The 26,710-nt window shown below is 39.9% G+C and overlaps 1 protein-coding gene and 1 long non-coding RNA gene across 7 annotated transcripts in view; one reads left to right on the top strand and one right to left on the bottom strand.

Moving 5' to 3' along the window:
* The window catches only part of LOC311524710, a 63,925-nt gene extending 60,941 nt beyond the window's left edge, over nt 1-2,984 (bottom strand). Inside the window, exon 1 of the long non-coding RNA XR_014712606.1 lies at nt 1,957-2,984. This is a non-coding gene — a long non-coding RNA (uncharacterized lncRNA). The remainder of the gene's footprint in view (nt 1-1,956) is intronic.
* The window catches only part of DMD (dystrophin), a gene marked incomplete at both ends in the record, with an annotated part of 1,846,964 nt that extends 1,822,619 nt beyond the window's left edge, over nt 1-24,345 (top strand). For 5 of the 6 annotated variants that reach the window (XM_084636024.1, XM_084636025.1, XM_084636026.1 and 2 more), the window contains 4 exons: nt 2,994-3,237; nt 3,586-3,709; nt 8,234-8,326; nt 21,889-24,345. In XM_084636024.1, the coding sequence (XP_084492150.1) occupies nt 2,994-3,237; nt 3,586-3,709; nt 8,234-8,326; nt 21,889-21,986 (559 nt within the window). Of the gene's footprint in view, nt 1-2,993; nt 3,238-3,585; nt 3,710-8,233; nt 8,327-15,712; nt 15,745-21,888 lie in introns of all 6 variants that reach the window. The other variant, XM_084636023.1, reaches the window with a different exon arrangement.
* Nucleotides 24,346-26,710: the final 2,365 nt, after the last annotated feature.

Below are 26,710 nucleotides of genomic sequence, written 5' to 3'. Positions count from 1 at the left end.
GGGGTGCTGTTTCTTGGCCAGACAGCACGTGAAAATTGCTACCTAAAAGGTGACGTTAGGCATATATCGCCTCTTCTAACCGAGCCAGAGTTCAAAATCAGCCCAGCTCACCACAAGGATCCATGAGATGCTTTCCTTTTAAGCAACATGCTTTTAAAAAATGAGAGAGTAAGAACTCTTCTCTCCTGGCTTCCTCTGTCTTAGACATCAAGGCATTCATGTCTGTATCTAGACTTTGGTCTTCACTCACTTTGAAATACCCTAGTGTATCGAAAGGTTGCTCCATGTACGATGAGCGTTACTTGAGGTAAGTGTTTTGAATAGATGGCTGCCCCAAAGGAATCTGGATTTCTTTACAGCTAAGCCCTTGGCTGTTGTATGAACACCACAGGGTAGGTATATTCATTTAGCTGCCCCACGGATATTCACTCTAGTGCATGGTTCTCTTTTGCTTCGGGATTGGAATTTTGTTTCACAAAGCTCTTTGGACCTCAGGTCTGCATTCGTCATAGCCGTAGCTACAGCCTGTGGACTTAATGAGAAACAGGCCAAATGCCAATCCTCTGTCCCCTATATACCATAGGGAAATATGGTATGGTCCGTGTCATCATCTCTGTTTCCACCTCATACAGGCCACTAATCTGTCTGTATTTCCCAAGTTGCTTTTACACCATTGTTATCACTCACTGGGTATTCATTCATCTGGATATATCAAAAGATATTCAACTATCCCGAAGACAGCATTCATTGCAGGCCTTCTGTCTTTTCCACAGAATTTGAAAAGCTGGAAGCTCTATATGTGCTTGAAGCAAAAGTGCTTCCCTTGCAAAAGTCTGATCTTGTAGAGAGAAATTGTGATCGCTTCTAACACTCTTGTGACTTCTCATCCAGAGCTGATGTGGCAGTTTTGCAGTTCCCATTCATCTAGAACTCTTTAGCCTTCCTGGGTGTTGTTCTGCGTGCTAGTGAAAAGCTCAAAGAGAGAGCTTACTTACCAGTAACTTTAAGTGTGTCACCTCTGTAAATTCTCACAACACACCTTCCCCCATTATCAGAGAAAGAATTCCAAAATTTAGGGGAGGAACTGAAGGGTGAGTGGAGCCATTCCCCCTTTCATACTGACAATCCTCTACAAGGGGAGGACTGGGGGGCAGAGAGGGGGCGGGGATGAATGTCCTCAGTGGGCACTGTTCTCTAGAAAATGCCACAGCTCATCCTAAGAAAGCACCAATACCACAAGTGTGACTATGCAGATGTAACATTTTTAAAGAACAACAGTTACTGGTAAGTAACTTCTCATTATTCTTGACACCACTTTCTTGTCCATGGGAAATTATACATAACGTGTTTGACTTCAGAGCAAGCGTAGGTCCTCTCCTCCTGTTTGGAGCAGGCAAGATGTCCAGCTCCTTTAGCACTGCTAAACTTCATGTTGGAGAATCTTGTCTCATGTTACAGCCTCCGCTCCAGAACCATTCATGTAATGTGGACACACTTCTATATCTTTCTAAGCATTCCCCAGTTTAATAAAACTTGCAGTAGGGTTTCTGGGGTGTTTTTAAGCCTCTAGATCAGAGGGTAAATGTGAATTTGGGTTCACTGGCAGGAATAAGAAAAAGGTCTCTTTTCACAACTTCTACTCTATCTGAACCAGAGCATATAATAGGAGTTCTAAAAAATAAGAAAATCTAGGCCACTACTTTTGGCAAGTAAGCAGTTATGAGGTCTGTGGTACCATCTTTCCCTCTGGGAAGTAGTAAAGGGACACCATAGCAGTAAAATCCCAATACAGTTTATTATGCTTCCCCTTTGTGTGAAGATTGCTGCTACGAAATTTTATTTCTTCAGTTGTAAGATGGCCTGGATTGTCCATAACAGGGTTCTGACTTTTCACCTCCTCTATTCTGCAGAACATGCAGAGGGTGACCTTAAAAAGAAAACCAAGTAACTACTCACCAGGGAAACGTTCTTGTTTCAAGTGCTCAGTAGAATTTCTTCACCATGATGTTTTTTGGCCTGACATCTGATATTAATCCTCTGGAGTGTTTTAGTCAAGAGACTGACTAGAAGAACAGTTAGCCCAATGCAGGATTAACAGGGTAGTAAAGTGATGGCAGAAATGTGGCATTCAGAGAATGCTGTGTATAGCCCAGCTATTCAAATATTAACAGAAATATAAGTCTAATTTAACAGGTCAGCTCGTTGCCTGTTACTCGATTACCCATTCTAACAGTTGGTCTGAAAATCTAGTTTATGGTAAATGTAAGGGAGGCCGCTTGGTCTTCTGTGGTGAATGAGCACAGAGTTGTAAGTTCTCTGTGCAAGTTGCAAATCCAAGTTCTGCCACTGGCTTGCTATGTGATTCTCTCTGCCTCAGTTTTCTGATCTGTAAATTAGAATAATTCTTGCCAAATCCTTCACTGCGGTGGTGTGAAAATGAATTTGTGTTTGCAAAGTGCTATATAAGTGCATTACTAGTATTGTAGATACCGTGTATTCTGTGATCAAATAGTAGCATTCACATTTCACAGTATTCACACTTATTAAAAATGAGCAAATGGTTCATTGTCTGCTGTTAACTACAAAGTTCAGCAGACTGGAAGCTGAACCACACCTCCTGCTTATGCTTTGGGAAGGGCTTCTAGAGCATAGTCACCCCTCACCTGCCACCCATGCTCTGGACAGGGAGTTCAGAACTCTTACGAACCAGAGACCTGACAATGATATCTGTGTTTCAGGGCAACATCCTGACATCCCCGTGTGAAAACCTGTACAAGTTGGTACCTTACCTTTGTCAAACCAAACTCAAACTTTGTAGGTTAGTTTCAGCAGACTTGAAGGCAGGTGGTTTGGATGGGCTTAAATCCCAGACTGTGCCTATTCCTAATAATTATATGTGTGGTGTGCATTCTGACTGCTATAGCCAGGGTATGGAATATGTTGTACTAGTCTACTTTGTAAAGGCAAGGCTTTCCTTTTTTTGACATTAACAGAAACCTGCAGGCTGAATACGACCGATTGAAGCAACAGCATGATCACAAAGGACTCTCTCCACTGCCATCCCCACCTGAGATGATGCCCATCTCCCCTCAGAGTCCTCGTGATGCTGAGCTCATTGCAGAAGCCAAGCTGCTTCGACAGCACAAGGGCCGCCTGGAAGCCAGGATGCAGATTCTGGAAGATCACAACAAGCAGCTGGAGTCACAGCTGCACAGGCTGAGGCAGCTGCTGGAACAGGTAAGTCCTTGGGCTTTCCCTTTGGAAAGCTAAAGAAAGATTTTTCCAAAGCAGAGTTTGAAATGTTATCAATAACTGTAGCACATCAAGAAGTGATATCTGTGAAGTGTAGTCAGCGAGAGGAACTTGATCTTACTGTAGACTGCAAGTGGTAAGATACGCTCACTAGTGTGTGAACGCAATGCAGTATCTTTTTTAATTTAGAATTTGGATCCATAGCCCATTGAAATGTATTGAATAAAATTGCTGTGTAACCATTGTGGAATAGATACAAAATATGGAAATAGAAAAATTTGCTCAAATGTGTTCAGCTGTGAATAACCACCTTGTTTTATTCTGCTGTCTCAGCCCCAGGCAGATTCCAAGGTGAATGGTACAACACTATCTTCTCCTTCTACCTCCTTACAGAGGTCAGATAGCAGTCAGCCAATGCTTCTCCGCGTAGTCGGCAGCCAGACTTCAGAAACCATGGGTAAGATGACAATGTTCAAACTGTCATGAGAGATTTATATTTATATTTTACAGTGTAGGACACCAAAAAATTAACTAAGGATAGTAAAGATTTTATTCAGTTGTTAATACAAACAGTGGGTATTTGCAGTGGGCATTGACTTTAGTTGGCTATTTCTCCATTGTATATCATGATGTAGGCTTTTGTATTTAACCATGGTGCAGTGTCACAGATATTTTGACATCAAACAGAAAGTTCCATCAGGGCTTGTATTTGAAAAACAGGTACCAAGAAAAAGCTAAAGCAAGCCGTTCAGATAACCTCTAAGCTAATAAATTTGATCAAATCTGATTTACACGGACACAGTCTTACTTATGACTAAGTGATTTTAAAAAATGATCAGCCATCTCACATGGTTAATTGATGTGATCTTATTTTAATGCATCATTGCTCAGATAAATAGAACTTGAGTGAGAGGCCACTAACAAGGAACACCCACCTCGTAGCTTTTATAAATATATTTATGATGGTAAATCACAGATTGGTTGTGGAGAAAGGTTTATTCAGCAACAATCTTCAATGAATAATGGTTGGTATTTTTGTTTTGGTAACGTTTCTGCTGTAGTTTCCTATCTGATAGATATTTATTACCCAATGTCATGGTTCCTGAGGTAACTGCACCTCGGACCCTTCATGGCCTCCTTGAGGACACGCCACGCCACGCCACTTAGGCCTCTAGTCATCACCTTCCTCCGGACAGGATCCTGCAATCCACTTCCTCCAAAATGGAGATTAAGGCTGCAGTTTCCTGTAGTTCACTGTGATCACCTGAGCATAGCTGAGTTTAGTTCAGCACCTGCTACCCTGTTCTTTCCCAAGGGTTGTGACAGGGTTAACCAATGACCAGCCAGATTTCATAAAACAAAGTATTATTTATTCAGAACAAAAGTATTACAGAGAAAACATATCTTGAAAAGAATCAACTGCTTATATGCATACCTATCTTGCCAGGCAGTCATCAGCCTTTGACATGGAGACCCTGACAGGTTTCTACGGGGGTCTGTCTCTCCAGGTCACACCCGGTAACCAGGAATTACTTTTAAGTAAAGCAAAAAGAAAAGGAGTACTTGTGGCACCTTAGAGACTAACAAATTTATTTGAGCATGAGCTTTAGCAATGTATTCTTCAATAAGATGATTTAATTCGATGACCTCAAAGTACCAATAGCTTCACAAAAGAAACAATTTTAAGCCTATTGGAAATATTCTGAGTTGTACAGATAACTAATGTGCAGTAAGCTGATTTTTCTTTTTTTAAAAAATGGAAGAATTTAATGTTTTCCTGTATCACACTGTAAAACATAATTTCATTCAGATGCAGAGGTGTGTGTGTGTGCTTAGAGAACTTGTTGTCAGTCTTAAATTAAATGGAGGTGGCAAATTTACCCCCATATTGGACGACTTCTGCTACCTTGTGAGTGGTAATTCTACCATCATCATATGCATGACTGGGGCAACAAAATTGACTAGGTAGGGACTTCCTACAATAACCAGTGTGGAGTAATGTATCTTTGAGAGACTGTGTAGTGCTGAAGTGATCTTGAAGTTAAAACTAGGGGTGAGAGGAGAGTACAGTAATGAGCAAAGGTGGAGGAGAGGGAGAGAAGTTATTACTGAAATTGCTTGTTTGCTTCTTACTTTAGTTACCCTGCACTATATACACAAATTTTTACAGACATACTAATATGGTTTAGATTAGTGTCTGAAGAAATGAATTGTGATGAGCTTAATCATTTCATGGCCATTTAATTACTTCTTCCTATGTGTTTTCCCTTTTTCCATAAAATCTATTACTTAAAGATATGTAAAAACCAGAAAGTCAGCAGTTACCAGCCTTCTTATTAACAGATGTATAGATCTTTGTTGTATCATTAGTTAGGCCAAACATACAGTAAATGGATTCTCATTGTGCATCCTGTAAAGATGACACCCATTTAAAATAATTTGTTAGACCTAAATTAGTTTTCTGAGACAAAAATGTAGGACAGTAAGATGTTTAATTGATTTCAGTGTAATCATAATGAGACATCACAGGGAAGCAGCATTCCAGTACCGTGGAACAAAGATCACATAGGATCTTTTTAGCTATGCTAATGTGCAGCACTTTTCACTGTTACAGTTTGTCATAAGTTGCTCTCTTAGCCCAAAAGATTGGAGGCATTAGGTCTGTCCACTTCAGAGTGCTGAAGGGGGGAATCCTCTATAGCCGAGTATAGTCTTAAATCTTTGTCATGCAAAGAGTGTATTCCAAAGCTCTCTAAAGAACACTGAGTTTGGTAGTAGTCGTTTCTTACCATCTCCTTTTGGTAAGGAAGCCTTCTCTTGTGGGGAGTAGACTCTGCTACGGTTATCCAGGTCACTGTAATCTCAAGGTTAATTTACTGCAATGTGCTCTCCATGGAGCTACACTGTTAAAACATATGGAAAAGTCATGCAGCAACCTATTCACTAAGTAGTTTTGCAAACAAAGCACATTACGCCAGTGCTCCTTGATCCGCACTGGCTATCAGCTGATTCCTGGGTAAGTCTTACGGTGTTGGTTTTGCCTTTCAAACTCCACCAATCAGTATTGCAGCACTTGGGCCATCTAAGATACTTGATCTAACAGTTTACTCCTGAGTATGAGAGACACCTGGCGAGAAAATAGGTTTTGGTGAGGGGTACTTGGCTTTGGGACTCGCTTCCCAATTTAGTGAACCGTAGCGCGGACTTAGGGACCTTCAGAACACATTGTAAGAGCTAACTCTTCCCCCATACCTTTTATGGGAATTGGGAGTGGATTGGACCTAGTGAAGGGGGTGAGGAAGGCTGGTTGGGGCAGTGTAGTTTTTGTTAATGAAAGCAATATAGAGGAAGTCTTTTAGTTGTTGTTGGAGGCTGCTTGTATGATGTCCGGTTTCACTATTTTATTTAAATACAATTTAAACTATATTTAACCACAAGTTAAAAGTAAATTTTAGGACTTAGCATTAAGATAGGAGCAGTGAATATGTTGTAAATAAACATATATTGACCTTTGGGGCATATACAGCTAAACTTGTATCTGTGCTTAACAATACCACTTTGGACATTAGTGCTTGTCCTTACTCAGGTGATTAATGTTAGCCAGAACACAGTAGGATTATTCCCTATTCTGTGAAAATATATATTTGGATCTTTAGGGCCAGATTCTGCCTTCTTTATCCAGGCTGATTCAAGTATTCAGCGTGAGTCGTGGCAAAAGCTGGCTCTGAATTTCCACCTTGACATCCATCAGAGGCTGGAAAAGTGACTCTGGCTTTGTTAAGTTTTCAAAGGACAACACCTCTAATGGGGCAAAATTTTGTATGAAAATACTTCCTGCCGTAAGACTTGAATCCACAGCCTTCTGGTCCAAAGCTGAGATGCATACTAAGGCTGACAGAAGCAGTGATATAAGATTTGGATTTTGTTGTGTCCTTGTAGTAGAGATTTCACTGACATGGAGTATCAAAAATAGGGGGGAGGGTTGGTAGCATTAATATTCTTTAGGTGGCATTGCTTTTTCAAGTCCAGTGAGGTAAGATGCCAGGTGTATTCTACACTAATAATAGAGGACTGTGCAATGGGACAAAGGCTCAAATAATTTTCAAAATGCTGATGCATCTCTGCTTGGGTTATTACAGATGGCAAAGCAGCTTTTGTGTCTTAATGGGGATTAGACAAATAAGAGAGAATCTCACTCATAGAGAACCTCCAGGTGTATTCTCCTTTTAGAAACTCTGCTTTTTAAGCACTTTATTGCTATTAAGCTTCAGATAAAAAACTAAGCAAAATTACCCTTTCCTGTACGATTGGGCAGATGGCATTTGGTTATTTGAAAACATAAAAATATCTGTAAAGATGAAGTGTTCTGAACTTCCCAGTAAACTTCTGCCTTATAATCAGATTATAGGAATCATTCAAAGGGACATATGGATTTTGCTTTGTTTGAACTGTTTTTAAAATCTTTCACAGTCCAGTTGAGTGTTCCTGGAGCACCAATCTGATGCAATTAAACTGTCAGAAATATTAATGTTGATGCAGATTTACTCTGCTAGGCAAAGCATTCCTAACATGAAGCCAACACTATCAGAGAGCTGCTCAAACAGCACTGCTCACAACAGCAAAAATTGGTACCAGTAATGGAATGAGGAAAACTGAAAAAAGGACCGTAATTTATATGAACTCCCTCCTCTTAGCAGACATTTTCCCCGGTTTTCCCCAGATCAGGTAATCCTGGCATTTGTTTAATGAATTAAAGATTAAGATGCAGATTTACCTGATTTTACACAGCTTCATTAAAATGGAAAGCATATAACATTTGGTGACAAAATTAACCCTTAAAATTTAGACTGGATATTAGCCAGGAGGATTTATTTCAAGTGTACAGCCTCCATAAGGTACGTGAAAGAAAAGTACCACAATGATACATTTACCAGATGGTTTTGCAGTGACATAAATGACATGGTTTGGATTTGTTTTTAAGGCGAGGATGACCTGCTCAGCCCTCCCCAGGACACAAGCACAGGGTTGGAGGAGGTGATGGAACAGCTTAACAATTCCTTCCCAAGTACAAGAGGTAAGCTTCAGTAACCCAGAAGACTATATCAGCAGTTAAGAGGTGGTATACATTCCTTAAAGACCACACAATATAATATACAGTAAAACCTCAGAGTTATGAACGCCTCAGGAATGGAGGTTTTACGTAACTCCGAAATGTTCGTAACTCGGAACCAAACATTATGGTTGTTCTTTCAAAAGTTTACAACTGAACATTGACTTAATACAGCTTTGAAACCTTACTATGCAGAAGAAAAATGCTGCTTTCCCTTTATTTTTTAGAAGTTTACGTTTAACACAGTACTGTCCTGTATTTGCTTTCTCTTCTTCTCTGCTGCTGCCTGATTGCATACTTCTGATTCCAAATGCGGTTTGTGGTTGACTGATCAGTTTGTAGCTCTGGTGTTCGTAACTCTGAAGTTCTGCTGTACAAGTACATGTGTATAAATAGATGGTGTATGTGTGTGTGAGAGAGAGAGAGAGAAACTACTTCTGTCTCTATATTTTTTTTCTCAAGATTATTCAGTTGGTTTTCTTTTAAGACTAGCAAAAAAGAAGCTGTGTTGTATATAAGGGACATGACATAACCTCCACAAAATTCTAACCTAGCTTAGTGAGTGCCCTATTAACAATATACACTCTATATCTGTTTTTCTTAGAATTTCCTCTTTTTCCTTTCCCTTGGTTCCTTTTTTCACAGTCCCTCTGTGGTTTTCAATCTGTCTGTTCTCTGCTGTATTTTTTTGACCTATGTTTCATTGTATTTTATTCTCTCTTCTTCTTTCGAAGAAGATTGCGAACCCAATAACATTAGAGTTGGAGTCAAAACTTTCGAACTCACGCTGTTCGAGTTCAAAGTGAGACAAAATAAGCTGGCTGCTAGTTTGTACTGTGTGTGTGTGTGTGTGTGTGTGTGTGTTTGTGTAGAAACAGCACCTCTTTCAATTTTCTTGTTTTTATTAAAGTTTGCTCCCTTTGTTTGCTGAAGATAAGCACACACATTATTTGAATTATGGTTTTTAAAGCTTTTTATTTAAGAAAAGGTCTTTTCAGAGCGAGAATAAAACATTCTGCTGCCAAGGGAATTGCTTGTATTCAGGATAGGAGATGGAATGATTGTTGGACAGTAGCTACAGTGGTTGACATTCACCTGCTGTGGAGAAGCCCCATAAGTCTTATATGCCACCTGAAGTCCCACTTTTGCCTTATTTTGTGGATGTACATAGGCTTTGTGCACACCATTTGCACAGGGAGATGAATTTCACACCAAGTGCCTTCTCCAAAGGGTGATGTGCCTGCCTGTTCATCCCAAGCAATGACCTCTGCCATGCAAACCATAACCAATAACCCTCAATCAGGCTGCCACAAACAGTAGAAAGCGAAGGGAGGTTGGAGAATTAAATGGATAATGGAAATCATATAGAAAAAACGTTATCCAAGAAAATCTGCGGCAAAATACTTTCACCTGAGTTGATCTCCTTAACATGGTGAACAGATGTGCGCACTATATCCATCCCCAGATTGCACCTATGATGTACCCACCATAAAGACAGAGAGTCTGTTAAAGACACTAGCTTCTAAATCCACGTTTAGGCACCTAAAAAGAGTGCCCGTATTTTCAAAGATGCTGGGGATCTGTAGCTCCGATTGATTTCCTTGGCATTTGTGAGTACTCAGCACTCCAAAAATATCTGTGTGTCCTTCCAATTAATTTATGAGACTGACCCAAGTTTTACTACTGCAGCCCTTGTTCATTGTAGCAAACTTCCTGATCAGAGTTGATGGCAATTGACGAATAAAGTTCATTTTGAAAATACAGGCATGTTTGGAATACAGTGGTCACAATTCAAAAGTCAACAATTAATGAATGGTCCTTTACAATATGTTCCAACTATTTATGCTAAACAATCCCTTCCACCTTGCATTTTGCTGTAACCCACGGGTGTACCTTTCTCACACCTGAGGAAGAGCGCTGTGTGACTCAAAAGCTTGTGTGTCCCTGTCACCAACAGAAGTTGGTCCAATAAAAGATATTACCTCATTCACCTTGTCAGTTTAGGAATACATTAATTTTCTTAACACAAAGAAGGGGGCAAATTTATGTAGTGGGTTGCATGGAGGTATCCGTTAAAATCATGGGTGAAGTTTAAAAATGGAAAATTTAGTCTAAATATCAGGAAAAGTGTCCTAAGAATGAGCTCCTATGAGGCTCTGAAATAACTTCCCAACAGAAAGATTGTATTTGTGACTTCAAAAACAGAAATTTAAATGATAAAATGTATAACAGGGACAAATCCCCTGGCAGGGAGTTGGGCTGGTGATTTAATATGACTTTTCCATCTCTAACTTCTATGATTGTGAGCAGGTGTATTAAAAAGAGCATCAGAACTTGGTAGCATTTATTTTGAATAAATTTTAGCACCTTTGTTGTAAAGGAAGTCTTGCAACATGTAGAAAACTAGGCATACAATCATAGAAATGGAGAACTGGAAGGGTGCCATGGTTGGAAGGGACCCTGAGAAGTCATCAAATCCAGCTCCCTGTGCTGTGGTGGCACCAAGTAAACCTAGACCATCCCTGACAGATATTTGTCCAACTTGTTTTTAAAAACCTTCAATGATGGCGATTCTGCAGCCTTCCTTGGAAGCCTGTTCCAGAGCTTAACTACCCTTATAGTTAGAGAGTTTTTCTTAATATCTAATCTGAATCTCCCTTGCCGCAGATTAAGCCCATTACGTCTTATCCTTCCTTCAGTGGACATGGAGAAGAGTTGATTACCATTCACTTTATAAAAGCCCATAACATATTTCTAGACTGTTATCAGGTCCCCCCTTAGTCGTCTTTTCTCAAGATTAATGTATGTCCCGTTTTTGTTTTAAATCTTGCCTTACTTACAGGTCAGGTTTTCTAAACCTATCATTATTTTTGTTGCTCTGCTCTGGACTCTCTCCAGTTTGTCCACATCTTTCTTAAAGTGTGGCACCCAAAATTGGACAGACCACTCCAGCTGAGGCCTCACCAGTGCCAAGTAGAATGGGACAATGACATGTCTGTTAATTCACCCCAGAATATTAGCCTTGTTTGCAGCTGTATCATCACATTGTTGACTCGTATTCAGTTTGTGATCCACTATAACCCCCAAATCCTTTTCACCAGAATTATCACCTAGCCAGTCATTTCCCATTTTGTAGTTGTGCACTTGATTTTTCCTTCCTAAGTGAAGCACTTTGCAGTTGTCTTTACTGAATTTCATCTTGTTGAATTCAGATCAATTGTCAAATTTTTCACGGTCATTTTGAATTCTAATCATGTTGTCCCAAGCGCTTGTAACCCCTCCCGGCTTGGTGTCATCTGCAGATTTTATAAGCATATCTCCATTCCATTATCCAAGTTATTAATGAAAATATTGAATAGTGATGGACACAGGACTGACCTTTGCAGAACCCCGCATGATATGCCTTTTCAGTCGGTGAACCATTGTTAACTATTCTTTCAGTACAGTCTTTCAACCAATTGTACACCCACATTATAAAGTTTTCATCTAGACCACATTTCCCTAGTGTGTTCATGAGAGTGTCATGTGGGACTGTGGTCAAAAGCCTTACTAAAACCAAGATATTTCACATCTGCTGTTTCCCCTGTATCCACTGAGCCAGTAACCTTGTCCAAGAAGGATATTAGGTTGGTTTGGCGTGATTTGTTCTTGACAAATCCATGCTGACAATTCCTTATAACCTTATTATTCTCCAGGTGCTTACAAATGGATTGTTTAATAATTTGTTCCACCTTCAGATTCGTTACTAATTCTTCCCTGTTGGTCATAATGAAGTCTAAAATAACTGTCCCTCTGGTTACTTCCTCCGCTTTCTGAAACAAAAAATTGTCCCCAGTACACTGAGAATTTATTGGAAATTTTGTTTTGCTACATTACATTTCTAACAGATGCCTGGGCAGTTAAAGTCTCCCATTATTATCAGGACTTGTGTTTTGGATATTTCTGTCTCATAGCTCAGGTCTCAATAAGTAGATCTTGGAAAAAATAGGTGATGTCCCTGTATAGCTTTTTATAACTTTTTCTTTCTTAATTTAACCTTTCAGCAGCTTTTAAACAGTACAGAAAGAACTCTGTGCTCCTTGAAGAGCCAAAGGTTGGTGCTAAAAACAGTTTAATATCTGCAGGGGGAATTTCTGCTGAGTACCTGATAATTGCTGTCCTTAAGGAATTTTCCTTTCCTTTTAATCTGAGGTTTCCCAACCATGTTCCCATTGCTGTGCTGCTCACAGCAAATTCACAGCTGCTGCAGCTGCCTCAGACAGCTGCTATGCTAACTCAAAACAGATGTCAAAGCCAGAGGTCTGACATTTAGAGGAAATGTACTATTAAATACCACCTCAGTGGTTTATTTAGTTGTGCTAGATAATGGGCCACAGAGGAAAATGTTTTTCACACTATACTTGTGCACAAATTACAGTCTTCAAGGAGTTTATTTACACTAGATAGAGATCTTGGCTTTACAAAGAAGCAACAGCAATATGCAATTTTAAAAAATAAGGGCCAAGTTCAGTCCTCTGTTTAGCAGATGAAACTCCACTGAAGTCAGTAGAACTGCATCTACTTAAAACAAAATCTCATTGTGAGCCACAATGTATTTTTTGTAGCTAAGGTTTGCAAATACTACTTATGAATGAACCATAGAAGAACATTCTCCTGAGCTCACTGAACTCAGTGGCAGAGTTTCTGTGGACTTCAATGGTGCACAGTCAGGGGCTTAGATGGTAAGGTGAAAAGAGTCATATAAGTACTTAGAAGAACATAAACCCAGTTGTAAATTACAATGATTTTTTGGGGTCAAAATTCAGCATTATTAATTTGTCAAGATACCATTTAATAAAAAAGCCTAGAATGGCTTACTTAGAAGAATTATGGTGAGCTCAGGGCAATAAATCAAAAATGGATTTATCATTTGCAAGTCTGCTTTTATTTTTTTATCCCACTTTTATGCGCACACACACACACACACACACTTTCAGCAGTGCATTAGCTGTGCTTGAATACTGATAAGTTGTGCAGCTAAATCCCTACTTCCAGCACTGAAAATGTATCCTATAATTGTTTGTATTTGGTCCGCAAAGCACTTGCATCATTGTTCAAACTCTCCTTTCCACGTTTTACAGAATCAGTGGAAGAACTCCCTCAGCCACCATAAACAATGAATCTCACAGCTAACTCAGATCAGGAAAGGGGTGCTTCTGCCCACTCCAGCCAGCATCCAGAAAGATGCCAGGTGCTGAACCTTCTCCATGACACCTGTGGTTCAGTTAGCCCCAGGGAGCTAGATTTCTGAGGTCTTTCCAATACTCGAGTCCCTGATGGTGGCACAGTGCAGTGCTGGCCGAGCCTCTCCCACTGTTTCTTCCGTGGGACCTGAGGTTGCTTTCCACCTTTTGTATACATAATCAGGCCATGATGAAATTGCTTGAGAATATATTAATGAATTTCACCTGAAGTGCAAAAAGGTGTTCTCTGGATATTAATACTGTTTGAAAACATTTTTCAAGGCAAGAATTTTACTTTATTTTATTTTGGAGGTGGGATGGGGAAAATGTCTTAAACTATGGTAAGCCAATAACTTGCCTTGTTGCACATAAAAATGTAAATCTGCATTATAAGACTATTAGTTACAAACTCAGCTTAACATAATTCTTAACAAAATTCTTTCTCCCTTTATTTTTGAAAACAAAGTGTGTACCCGTTAGTTCTTAGAATGACTGCTGAGAAGACAGACTAGAATTTGGCATGCTATTTGGGAGTGATCTGAGTTTTACTGTTTCTCAGAAAATGTCCAGAAGAATCCAAGCTTATGTCATTAAGGGTGCTGTTGTTTTATTTTACTTTTTGTCTTTTTCCCTTTTATTCTTTAGGTGACACAATTAATATTTTAGGCTTCAGTCCTGCAAAGACCCCATTTATGTGCTTAATTTTACACCCTCGAGTAGTCCTATTGACTTCAGTGGGACTAAACACAGTCCATAAAGTTAAACACATACATTAGGCCTGGTCTACACTGGGGGGGAATCTATCTAGGTTACGCAACTTCAGCTACGTGAATAATGTAGCTGAAATTGACGTACTTAGATCTACTCACCGTGGTGTCTTCACTACGGTGAGTCGACTGCTGATGCTCCCCCGTCGACTCCACCTGCACCTCTCGCCCTGGTGGAGTACCAGAGTCGACTGGAGAAAGCTCGGGGGTCGATTTATCACGTCTAGGACACGATAAATCGACCCCTACTGGATCGATCGCTGCCCGCTGATCTGGCGGGTAGTATAGACATACCTTAAGTCTTTGCAAGTTTTAGATTGTAAGTGGTTTGGGGGCCCATACCTTCATGTATGATTTTACGTGGCACGACTGGGGCCCTGGTTGTGACTGATGCCTCTGGAATTTAGTACAACAACAACATAGCAGTGATAATATAAAGAGTTGCATAGTTCTTCATGTACATATTTTATTGACAGAAGTTGTGTGGTTGAGAAGGACAGGGTGCCACATATTGATGGAGAGCTTGAGTATCATTTAAGGGAAGTTTGTCCCTGCAAAAATATGTACCAAGGCCTGTGAACAAGATCTTTGATCTCCTGAGTAAAGGGCAGTCATGCAAGTTAAAGTCACACCTAATTTCTCTGATATTTCATTACATTCTAAAGTCTATAACAAACCTGCTTGATTCTTGATCAGTTCTTAAACTCTTTTTCCTTCATCTCCATTTGAAAAAATTCACATTTCCTTCCCTTTCTTGCCACCCAGCCTCTTTATAAGCTTCCCAAAATGCACACCAATGTCTTGATGTTACACAAAATATTCATCCTTTAACATGTGTACAAGAATGCATTAGAGTGGCAATCGGATAGCTTTATACTTTAGGTGCAAAAGTAGGGTATTCAGAGCAGAATAAACTCCATAATGTCTGAGTGCATTAATTATGAAGTCAGAGAGAGAAGATTTTAGCATGAAAGTTGGCTAGTAGAAATACTTGAAATCAATATAATCATACTGCTCACTTAAAAAATGGATTTATAACATCACTGCCTTCCTCTCCTCAGTGAAAGGTTTTATTTGGTTGATTTCAGTAGACTTCATAACTACTTCTATACTTGGCTATGTTAAAAGCAATAAGGAAGGTTTTTTATATTTACTCTTGATTTGATCAACACTCAACTGCCAGTGGTGTTAAAAGCACTATAGTCCTTCACTTTATTTAAAAAAATTAGATTTATTATTATATTATGCCTGTATTAAATTCCCAAGTGGAGGCTGAAGAGTCTTTGTCAGTATAAACTACTATTGATTTATTTGTGGTTTTGTTTTTCTTTCCTTTCTGCTACCTTTGTCTGTTACTAAAGGAAGAAATGCCCCCGGAAAGCCAGTAAGAGAGGTTAGTGAGATTCAGGCACACTGTGACAAACAGAAGCCATGGCATCTTGCTCTCTGTGTCCGGTATTTGTGTGGCAGCTGTTTAGCTTGTTTGGTTTGGTTTTGTTTTGTTTTGTTTTCCTGAGTGCATGCCAGAAGCCTGCTCTAATATACAATGCCTCTCAACTTTCAATGGGGAAAATGTTAGAACAGGAGTGTGCCTCAATTCCACGCCCCACAAAGGTGGAAACTCAGGGGATTACAGAAGATGAGACTATATTAAAATAAAGTCGTTATGTGACACACGTGGTCAGAAGTCATAATCTGTCATTGGCCTGTTCCTGTACATAAGAAGAATTGTTTTCTAGATATTTCTAGAATCAAGGTAAATAGGTTTTTCTTTTCAAATACTGAAGGTTGAGAGGTATGAAAAACGCACACTTTTTTTTTTTTAATTTGCAAATTCAGTTTTGCACAATAAGGAATGCTGCTAACATCCACCAACTTCACAGTGCTGCATTCAATTATATAAAGGTATTTGCTGTGTGCTTTAGAAATGATCGGTTTGATGAAAAAATGGCTTTCTGACGTTTAAGAATTCGTATTTCTCTGCCTATTACTTGAGTGAAAATGTTTTGTGCTGTGTTGTCATATAACCTTTTTCAGTATTTCTAGGGAACTTTTTTTATTGTTAAGCTATTCCTTCAAACATTATACCCATAGGAGTGCAAAGTTGAAATGCCCAATGAAATGGTTATGAAAGAGCTTCTGAATATTTTATATCTTAGTGGAATCACAGATAGCTGTGAAATGAACTTGCAGAAATTATGCCCAGAAAGTGCTTAGAATGAATGAATCAGGAATTAGAAAGGTGGCCAAACTCTGGGATGTTCTCTACCTGCAATGGGGAGAGCCTGACAGAGCCATACTCAGACTGTCTGCACTGGGGCTGGCGTGGGGGAGGGAGGTTAGCCACCAGTGTAGCTACACGACTGTGGCTGACCGTGCTACACTGGCACAAATGGTGACTTGCACTCGCAGAGTCTTCCCTGGGGTGAGCTGCATGTGTACAGCCATTTGCACTGGACAGCTATATTGGTGACTAAACACTCCACTGTAGATCGGCCTTTCCTCAAGGGAGATATCTGGTGCTTGCTTAGTAACTTGTTCATCATTGGAGTATCTGACACTTCATCAAGCAGATTGCACCTGTTTAAAAATTCTATGGAAATGATTTGGTATTCAATTCTGCTAATTAATGGCCCTTAAGAACTGATGATTAGGCTCCATGTGAGCAGAACAGGCCCTTGATGCTGATTTTCGTTGTCTTTGTTTATATTTCCATACATCATTAAAAAAGACAAAATGCAGCGCGTGTGTGTGTGTGTGAGAAATAGCCTTTAAAAAAAACTGCCACTGCCCTGGCTTTAGAGAGTGTGCGATTCCTAAATACTGAAAATCCACTGGCCTAATCCGACAAAGTACTGAGCACCTCCAAGGAAATGTTCAGCACCCTCAACTCTTGTTTCAACTCAGCGGGAGTTAAGGGTGCTCAGCCATTTGCAGGATTGAGAGCTAGCTTCTCTTACTCAGACCACATATACATGAAGTCTGTATACTAAAAAATATTTCTCTGTCTAGTTATAGTGTAGCTTAAGGTTTACATGTCAGTCAGTTTGTGTGAAGCCAGATTGCAATTAAAACACAAGTAGATTGTGTTCCTCTTACTCATGTTAAGTAGTGCCTTATTCTGTGAGTATTCCCGTTGATTTAAAAAAGCTACTCAATCTGACTAAGGCTGTCAGAATCTGACCCACCAACAGGGAGGATTGTTCATGGGTTGTGGCATGGGGGGCGGGGCAGAGGGTGTTAGACATTTGCACTGCCGAAATACAGACACTATTGTGTTGGGTTTTTTTAATTTACTTTCTGGCCTGTCTTTAGAGTGTGAACACTGCACTTTTATTTCTGTAACAAGCTGCAGTGCAAGATTGATATTCAATTACTTTGTCCTCCCCTGGGGCCTTAATTCCAATACAGCCTCTAAAGCAGATACGGTACATATCATGCTGTATGTGACTAGAAATGATGCAGTTAAGAGTCTACAGAAATATACTGTTGTCCTGCTTTCAAGGCAAATACACATGTATTATTGTTCACTCCATTTGTACAAGACTAGGTTAAATTAACACTTTCCATGTCTCTTTTTCCTCTGTAACATTTTGAAGCTCATTGTGATGTTTTTAAACAATGTTGTTTCATCCTTGCAGAGCCACTAGCACTGAGAAACTTTTTTGTCTTTAATGTGATGTTACAAAAAAAAAATGAAAGTGGAATTAATGACGTCTTTGACAGCTCAGTTATATTAAAAATAATAATAATCCTGTGCGAGACCCTGGTTTAGACTGTTCTGTTTTCATTTATTAAATGGTTTTTGGGCCAGCATTTTTTCCCCCTTTTTTCCTGTATCTTAATAAGGAATATAGAAATGTTGTTTTCAGGTGCTTCCAGGAAACAAGAACACAACAGAAGTGTAACAACAGTCCTCCTGGTATAGGCATTATAGAAGATGACATACACACACACACACGTAGTTCACATGTGGCCAGGAAAGCCATGCTTGTATTGTTCTCAAATCCCTATGGTCTTGAGAGAATAAACACCCCGCACACACACTTTGCCTTTCTCACCTGCATGGTTGAGGAAGGGCTACTTGGTTTGGAACTGGGCCTGCAGCCGACAAGTACAGCAAGGGCTACTCCCATCCTTCCCTCACGAACAAGGGGACACCGAGAGTGAGAGGATCGGGAAGAATGAGCTGTAGTGATGCAGAAAAAATATGCAGTAACTTACTCTCCGATCCCGAACAAGTGAGGGCAGGGGACAGTCTCTGCTTGCTGGGCAGTGACAGGCCCTCCTTTGCTCAGGGCAGATTGTACATTGCAGGCTACTCCTCTGTAAAGTGACTTTTTATTGTTCTTGTAGATGTTGCTAATCTCCACCCACAGAAATTACATCACTAATTCTAATGTACTTTCAAGGCTAATATACCATATGAGCAAGTGGGGGGTGGGGACGACAGGGAGATCAAACACTGAAACTTAGCTTAATGGGGTGGCCTCAACAAAAAATGTCATGATCTACCATACTGGAGAAAGTTTTTGTTGTTGCCATTTATATGGGATGACCTACATACTTGCTCTTGGCTCCAAACACATGGGAGTAGTTGTGATAATCCCAAAAGTACAGCAGCAGCAATTTAAAGGCAGAATTATTGCACTATTGTTATACTATTTGGATATAATAATAGAATACAAGGTGGCGTCTGGATGCAAAAAGGTTTTATTGGTCCTCATTTTGGATGCTTGTATAACTCATTCATTATGCTAAGTTTTATGTTTGCTTATGTCACAGTTTAGAAAATATTTTCTTATTAATTTTTTTATTAATGTTATTGTTACTCATCCTCTGCCTGTAAAATCAGTTCTGAATGACAGAAAAAATAGCATGAACACATATTAAACATTTCTAAAAAGGATCTAAAATAGCTTTCCATAAATCCAGAGAATAGGGATTTTAAGGTCGGATATCTTGGTCTCCCAAGGCTAGAAATGAATGATGTTCTGTCACTTGAAAAACTGGAATCCCAGAATTGTTTCTAGCAGTAGCAGATCACAAGATAGCTGAGTGTGACTCTGGGATCACGGACAGTTTTAATATTGCCACTCATTGATGTTTGGCCATTATAATTTTCAGCCCCTGTTTTTTTCCTGAGTCCATGGTTTGGGAGCAATAGATGTGGGTGGAGAAATAATTTTGTGGTAGGTGTTTTAAAGACTAAAGTAGAGGCTGTTTGAAAGTAGCTTGCAGGACTGAAGCGTTCAGTGGACTGTTTCAGATTATGCAGGTCAATCCAAATGTATGCCAATAAAACCTTTCTACCATGCCATACATACGCATATAAATGTGTCAAAAGGCGGAGCACATAGTGACAGCTACCGTTCTTTTTATGTAAGCACCTTCATTTCAAAAGGTGTGTTTTACTCATTTTTACTTACTCAGACTTTCACTTTTTAGGCTGAGTTTCTGCTGAAAGCTGCCTCTTAATACCAATTATCAATTATGTGAGCCAGCTAATCCCACTTTTTGTTGGCTCTAAAGTTTGTATTTTGCCATCCGCAGCATAGAGCAGCATCCTTTGGTCTTTTTCACGAGAGAGAGAGACTGAACACGGAAAGGAGGGTGAATTGTTCATTTTATCCTGACTCTTTACATCTTGCGGGATTGCTCACTACTTCATTCTCTCTCATGCTTTATCTAATATCAGTTAAAATCACCAATGAGAATACATTTAACATTCTCTTCCTAACTGCCATTGTGAACATCCCAAAGCTGCAGCATTGGTAGAATCTGCTCAGGAGTTCCAGGATGGCAATGTAGCTGAGGTATCGTAGGTTAGGATAGAGGCGCATTGCTGGAATTGTGTGGGGAAGTTTACATAAATACTTGGCTGTGTTATGATTGGTTCAAGCAAGTGATATTAGCCCCTCACTTTTATGAGCATGGAACTCATTCCTTTACCCAATAAATTAATTTAAAATTTAGATGATTTACTTTAAAGTTTCTGTCCCACAAGTTTTAATTAATTCAGCTCTATCATCTTGGTACCACAGAAATGTCAACCGTGCATGATTATTTATATACTGTAATATTTAGGCACAACAGTTTAAGGAAAGAGTCTGATCTTAACTCCTAGCATCCTTGTCTTTGTGAGTTTGATTTATTCCACTTGTGTGGGGAAGTGCAAAATGTACCCCCTGTGTCAGGAGAAGCAGCTGCATCAGTGGGGAAATTGACCCACGAGGGTAGGAAGCTTTGTTGATGGGACCAGGATGATGTGAGGTGTTGAGTGTCCTGGTCCCATCCTATCCTCGACTGACTCCTCGCACTTTGTGGACTGTGCCAAGCAACTCTGGGTGCTCCTGTGTTCCACGTGCTGTTGTAACTCTCTTCTCTGAACAGACGTTCTGCCACCAAAGTTCTCGGTGACTCCGACTCTTCATGCTATTTCAGCATAGCTTTGTATGATTTTAATATAGAGGGGTAATTAGTTATTGGTTAATAAAAAGTTAAAATGCCATGAAAGTAGCTCTAGTAATGACATAAACCATCTGAGATGTATAACCAAAAGTGATAATATTTCAGGATCTCACATTGATACCAGTGACTAGAGCTGAGCAAATAAACCACAGTAAATAATTTATCTGATAAATGTAGCCTCTTTTAGTGGAGTATACTAGATGGTAGTTTCCTTGAATACATTTATTCAAAAGGATTCAGGGAATGTAGTTGTGAATTGTTCTTAATTCTTTTGTTGGATCAAAAACAGTTTTAGACTAGGGCCCGATTCACATTGCTTTGAAAGGTATGTCTACACTGCAATTAAACACCCATGGCTGGCCCATGCCAGCTGGCTCGGGCTAAGGGGCCGTTTCATTGCAATGTAGACTTCTGGGCTCAAGCTAGAGCCTCAGTGCTAGGACCCTGAAAGGTGGGAGGGTCCCAGAGCTCAGGCTGCAGCCCAAGCCGAGTCAGCTGGCACAGGCCAGCCACATGGTTTTATTAGCAGACATACCCTAACTGATTTTGGATGATTCTCTCATCAAGCTGTGTAAGTTATGATTGGTTCGGTTGTTTTTTATTCACTGATCGGATGAGTGATCAAGCACTTCCAGCACTCATTTAACACGTGCAAATCTAAAATGCGGTTTATGTGGATACTTATGCGTGTGACTTTGAAATGTGCTTTCCATGAATATTCATGCCAATGCAACTCGAGCACTTGTACGTGTTTGGAAAGCGAGCACATGGAGCATTGCCAAAGCGCATTACAGTATAAATTCAAACCAGTATTGGTTGTGATGTTCTCTGCAAGATTCACCGAGCTCTTCTAACAATGAATGTCACGCTATCACAAATGGCTTTTTATGTGTGTTGTAGGATGGGGATTTTTAGGTACAATATTCCATGTTGTACTCCACATGGAATTGTGCAGAGATATACATGGAGACTGATGTGTGTCTACTTCACTTATACATAATGTTCATAACAATTCGCTGTTCTGTCCCTGTTATTAATGTCCTTTTCTTTGCCTTTTGTTTTTCAGGCCACAATGTAGGGAGCCTTTTCCACATGGCAGATGACTTGGGCAGAGCAATGGAAACCTTAGTTACAGTGATGACTGATGACAAGGCATTAGAGTAGCAAGATGTGTTTTACAACTTCAGGCGTCCCGCATGGTTTTTATAAAATTCATACAACAAAGAGGATTAGACTGTAAGAGTTTACAAGAAAACAAATCTATATTTTTGTGAAGAGTAGTGGTACTATACTGTAGATTTCAGTAGTTTCCTAAGTCTGTTATTGTTTTGTTAACAATGGCAGGTTTTACACGTCTATGCAATTGTACAAAAATTATAAGAAAACTACATGTAAAATCTTGATAGTTAAATAACTTGCCATTTCTTTATATGGAACGCATTTCGGGTTGTTTAGAAACATTTATAACAGTTATAAAGAAAGATTGTAAACTAAAGTGTGCTTTATAAAAAAATAATTGTTTATAGAAACCCCCTTTAAAAAAAAAAACAAAAACAAAAAAATGGAGGCAGTGCATTTATTTAGTATCATTTCAGCTCTGTGACCATACCAGAGATGTATTCATGTTCTGTGTTCTTTTCCCTGCTTATCAAAGCAAGTATTTTCTGCAACAACACCAAAACAACTGACTTACCTTTCATGTTGTTTTTTGTCTGACGAAGGTTGGCTTAAAAAAAATCTTCTTAACTTCCAGCTGAGGTAGTTTTTCCACCTCTTTCCAGATAAAATTAAGGATTATATGAATCATCCAGCTAGTCTGCAATAATGAAATGAAAGAGCACATTACATGACAATGCTCTCTTCAGAGCTTGCAAAAATAAATTGTAAATCCTATACTCCGGCCGTTTCTTCTGCCGACTAAAATCCTGAATATTGTTAGTAAAGAAACATAGGAATTGCCTTACCGGATTAAACCTTTGGACCTTATTGTCCGGTATCCTGCCTCTGGCAGCGGCCAGCACATGATGCTTCAGCAGAAGTTTGATATGCTTCCTCCCCCCCCCATAATGCCACCTTTCTGAGATGCTGAAGGTGGGGTGTGGAGGGAAGGAGATTCCTTACTGACCCCTGTTGCTGATCCCCTTCTGCCTAAAAGCACGAAGTGATTGTTCATATATCATCATAGATTGCATAGCTACCAATGTTATTAATTATCATAAAGTTACCCAATCCTCTGCGGGGGGGGGAACACATCCACAATATCTGTCTCAACCCCTTGTGGCAGCACGTTCCAAGGAGTTACCGTGTTGAAAGCTTTGGGGGGCAGTGTAAAAGAATTACGACTGTTCCTGTATGATAAGCGGTTGAAGGTGCCACATTATTCCATGAAGTGTTCATCAGCAAAACAAGGTTCTCCTCTCCTCTCCCCTCCCTCCCCCACCCCAGTATTTAGTTCCTCCCCATTTTTTTCTGCAAGTAATACCGCACAATTCACAATGACTTGGGAGAGAGAGAACAGAGAATAGATTAAACGGTTCAACAGCAACTCCATAGGGTAGGTTGGGGTGTGAGGGGCTGTTAACAAAAGCTTTACCATTTCATTTTCTTTTATCAGCTTTTAATTTCCTTTTAAAACACCTAGAAATACACCATCTGACTTACTCACATTACTTTGCAAGGGTTAAAATCTGTTACCTCTTCTTGTATGAAGTGTAATTAAAAGTTGGGAGAGATTTTATTTTATTTTGAATGCTAGTTAACATTGAACATGGCTAGTCATGCTATTTCTACCTCACTTTGGTTTTGTGGTGTTCCTGACAATTACGTACAGATGTTACATTGTCACCACTTGTCCATTGTGTGAACCGGTCTCATCATTTAATACTAATACATTAAAAAAAAAGAAAAAGAAACCCAGATCACTTTCATGATAAAGAGCTCTTTAAATGCTTTATTTACAGTGGGTACCCTGTTTACTTCTGATTGCATTTCTTCAGGAAAGTTCAGATCAAGATATAAGGGAATGGATTTGTTTTTCTTTCTTTCTTTTGTGCTTGTAAGTTAAACCTCTTTAAATAATCAGAGGCAAATGGCTTGCACAATTGTTTTCATCAGGGTTTTATTTTGGTTGGTTTTTACTTTCTAGACATTAGTTTTGGAGTGAGTCTGTTAAAAATATTTAAAAAGTTGAGAGCTTTATTGCTGCTTTTTAAGCATAATTTGGGAATTCTTTCATGTTCCTTATAACCACAAAGTATTAAACTGTAAAACATAACCATTGTAACTGACTACATAAATATCATATGGCATGTTATTTCATTGTTACTCAGTACTGGTTTACTACTTGGGTATCATAAAATATTGTGTTTTAACACCAACACTCTAACATTTACTAATTTTTTTATAAACTTCAGTTTTACTGCATTTTTCACAACATATCAAATTTCACCAAATATATGCCTTACTATTGTATTATATACTGCTTTACTGTGTATCTCAATAAAGCACGCAATTATGTTATTAATCCTAATGGAAGTCCAGCATTTATTTAGTGACTTTCTTTTCCAGTAATCTGCTCTTTATGGAGCTCGACTGAGTGGCATGCCATCTAGTCTGTTCCTTAATAGTCCATATGCCCCTCAACAAAGTACTCATTGGGCTGGATGCCACGGGCAGCACCCCTAGAAATCCCACATGATTTGGGAGAAGGGGCTGGGAACCTCAGCTGTCTAACAGAGGGGTTGTTTCGTAATATGTGGGGCTAAGCTAAGGCATAAAGTGCATACCAGCACTACCCATTCAGAATAGGCCACTATACCTTGAATGGAAACAAAATTCAATTAAATCCATGAATACTTTTGTTGTGTGAAGCAGCTTTAAAATCCACATTGCTGGAATTATTTCTAATCCTTCCCCCCCCCACACACACACACACACTCGTCTCTTTGGCTTTGTACTTTCCCACTTCAAGTCTCTACCTACTTTCTTCAGCGTTTGTCTACAGGCATTGCCACATTCTGACACAGTGGGTTAGAAATATCTATTGACACTCCAGGGAGACATTGGGCTGGTATTGTTTTTCCCTTATTATTGCTTGCTCTTGTTAGTATGTTTCACCCACGCACAGCCCTCCAGGGGCTGCCAATGCCTTGCTTCAGCCTGAAGAGTGAGACCACATCTAAAAATCAAATTCTAGGCATTTATGTCGCAATTCAAAGGTCGTCTACCACATTGTGAAGGTCTATGAATCGTATATAATTATAGTGATTATGTAAGAATTCCCAGTTATCACTGAGGTTTGACAGGTTCTCGTCTCAAGATCAGACCCAGTATTATTAAAATTACTGTTTAGTTGGGAACCCTGACATGCACATTTGCAACACTCACACTTTAGGAACACGTCTGTATTTGTAATAGTTTATTAATACATTTAGCTAAATTACAAACACTCTAATGGCACAAGATACCTAGAGATACTACAGAATGTAGAGCTGAATATCGTTCTTCTCACACCAGCCCTTGCAGAACAATCTGAAATGTTAGCCAGTTTCTTCCTCCTTATCACCAGTGGCCATCACCCTGGCACCTCCCAAGGGCTACATTTCTCTCTCCTCCAGCCCACAGGCTGGGATACAACTTTTATAATGCCTTACAATGTCTAATGCATATTCAGTTGGGGTTTTGCCATTTGTATTTCCTCACCCTAGTAATGTTGGAGTGCCTGTCTCCCACAGATTAGTATATTAATGATGTCAATTTATTGCCATGGCACTTTTGTGGGTGGCCAGACATCTGCAGATGTTTCTGAAATATCCAGAAGCTGGTGGTAACTCATGTTCCGGAGGTGCTCTGGCCAAATGTCCCCTCTTAAACACTGTTCCCAGGTCGGGACCTTGTATTACTGCTAAATAAAATAAACACTAATGCTAGCTCCATGGGCTACTGTTGCTGCCACATTTGTTGCCAACGGACCACCAAATCATGCATGTGGTTGATAAAAATGTGGTTCAGGGACCATTATGAAAATGCTTGCTCTGTAAGATGTGGTCTGAGCATTTGGTAAGATGTTTAAAGAACAACTCCAGCTAAGCTGGCATTTTTAAACAAAAAAGATCCTCAACACTCCTGGCCCTTTAAAAATGTTTCCTTCCATTGCTGTCAGACAGCTACACTTAACAATAGGTGCTTTTCAAGCTGTATTTATGAGCAAATATATTGTAAACTTTCTTCTTTATAATCTGCTGCCTCTTGCCCCACTCCTGCATGCTCAGCTATGGTGAATTGCAAAGAAAAGACCATGACATTGCTGAATGGTGGAGGCTGATTATATCACCATCGGGTGGTTGGCCCCTTTCCCTGAAGTAGGCCCTGTGCCTTTGTGCCAATACAGTTGGTCCCAGCTTGACCAATTAAGAGGGTGGGGCAGCACCTGGGGCTATAAAGGATGAGAGAGAGTCAGGGAAGTGGGTGGTTCTTGGGGAAGGCAGGAGAACGGGGGTGTGGGGGTGTGTGTGCTGGATGAGCAGCAGTGAGAACCCCAGCCAAGGGGCCGCGAAAGAGCTAAAGGCAGGGGGTCTGCAGAGGGGTTTAATCTCTCCAACCTGGCAAAGGTTAATGGAACAGGGGGAGTGAGGGGTGCTCCCTGGTGAGGATGGACTCTTCCAGCAGAGAGCCTGTAGGGGGTTCCTGCTAGGCAGAACAGGGCTGTACTCCAACTGGAAGGGCAGAGACAACCTGGCAGATGGACAGGAGAGGAGCGAAGAAGAGATGCTGTATAGTATATGCTCCATTGATGGAGTTGAGATAGTGGTCTTTTCAGGCCCATAAACAAGGGCTGGAGGGGAGGTGATAAATGGACTATGTTTGGGGATTTTTGATATGGACTACTA

The sequence above is a fragment of the Lepidochelys olivacea genome (assembly GCF_965140295.1).
Source record: "Lepidochelys olivacea isolate rLepOli2 genome assembly, chromosome: 1".
Lineage (NCBI taxonomy): Eukaryota > Metazoa > Chordata > Testudines > Cheloniidae > Lepidochelys > Lepidochelys olivacea.
This window is presented reverse-complemented; position numbering and strand designations above follow the sequence as displayed.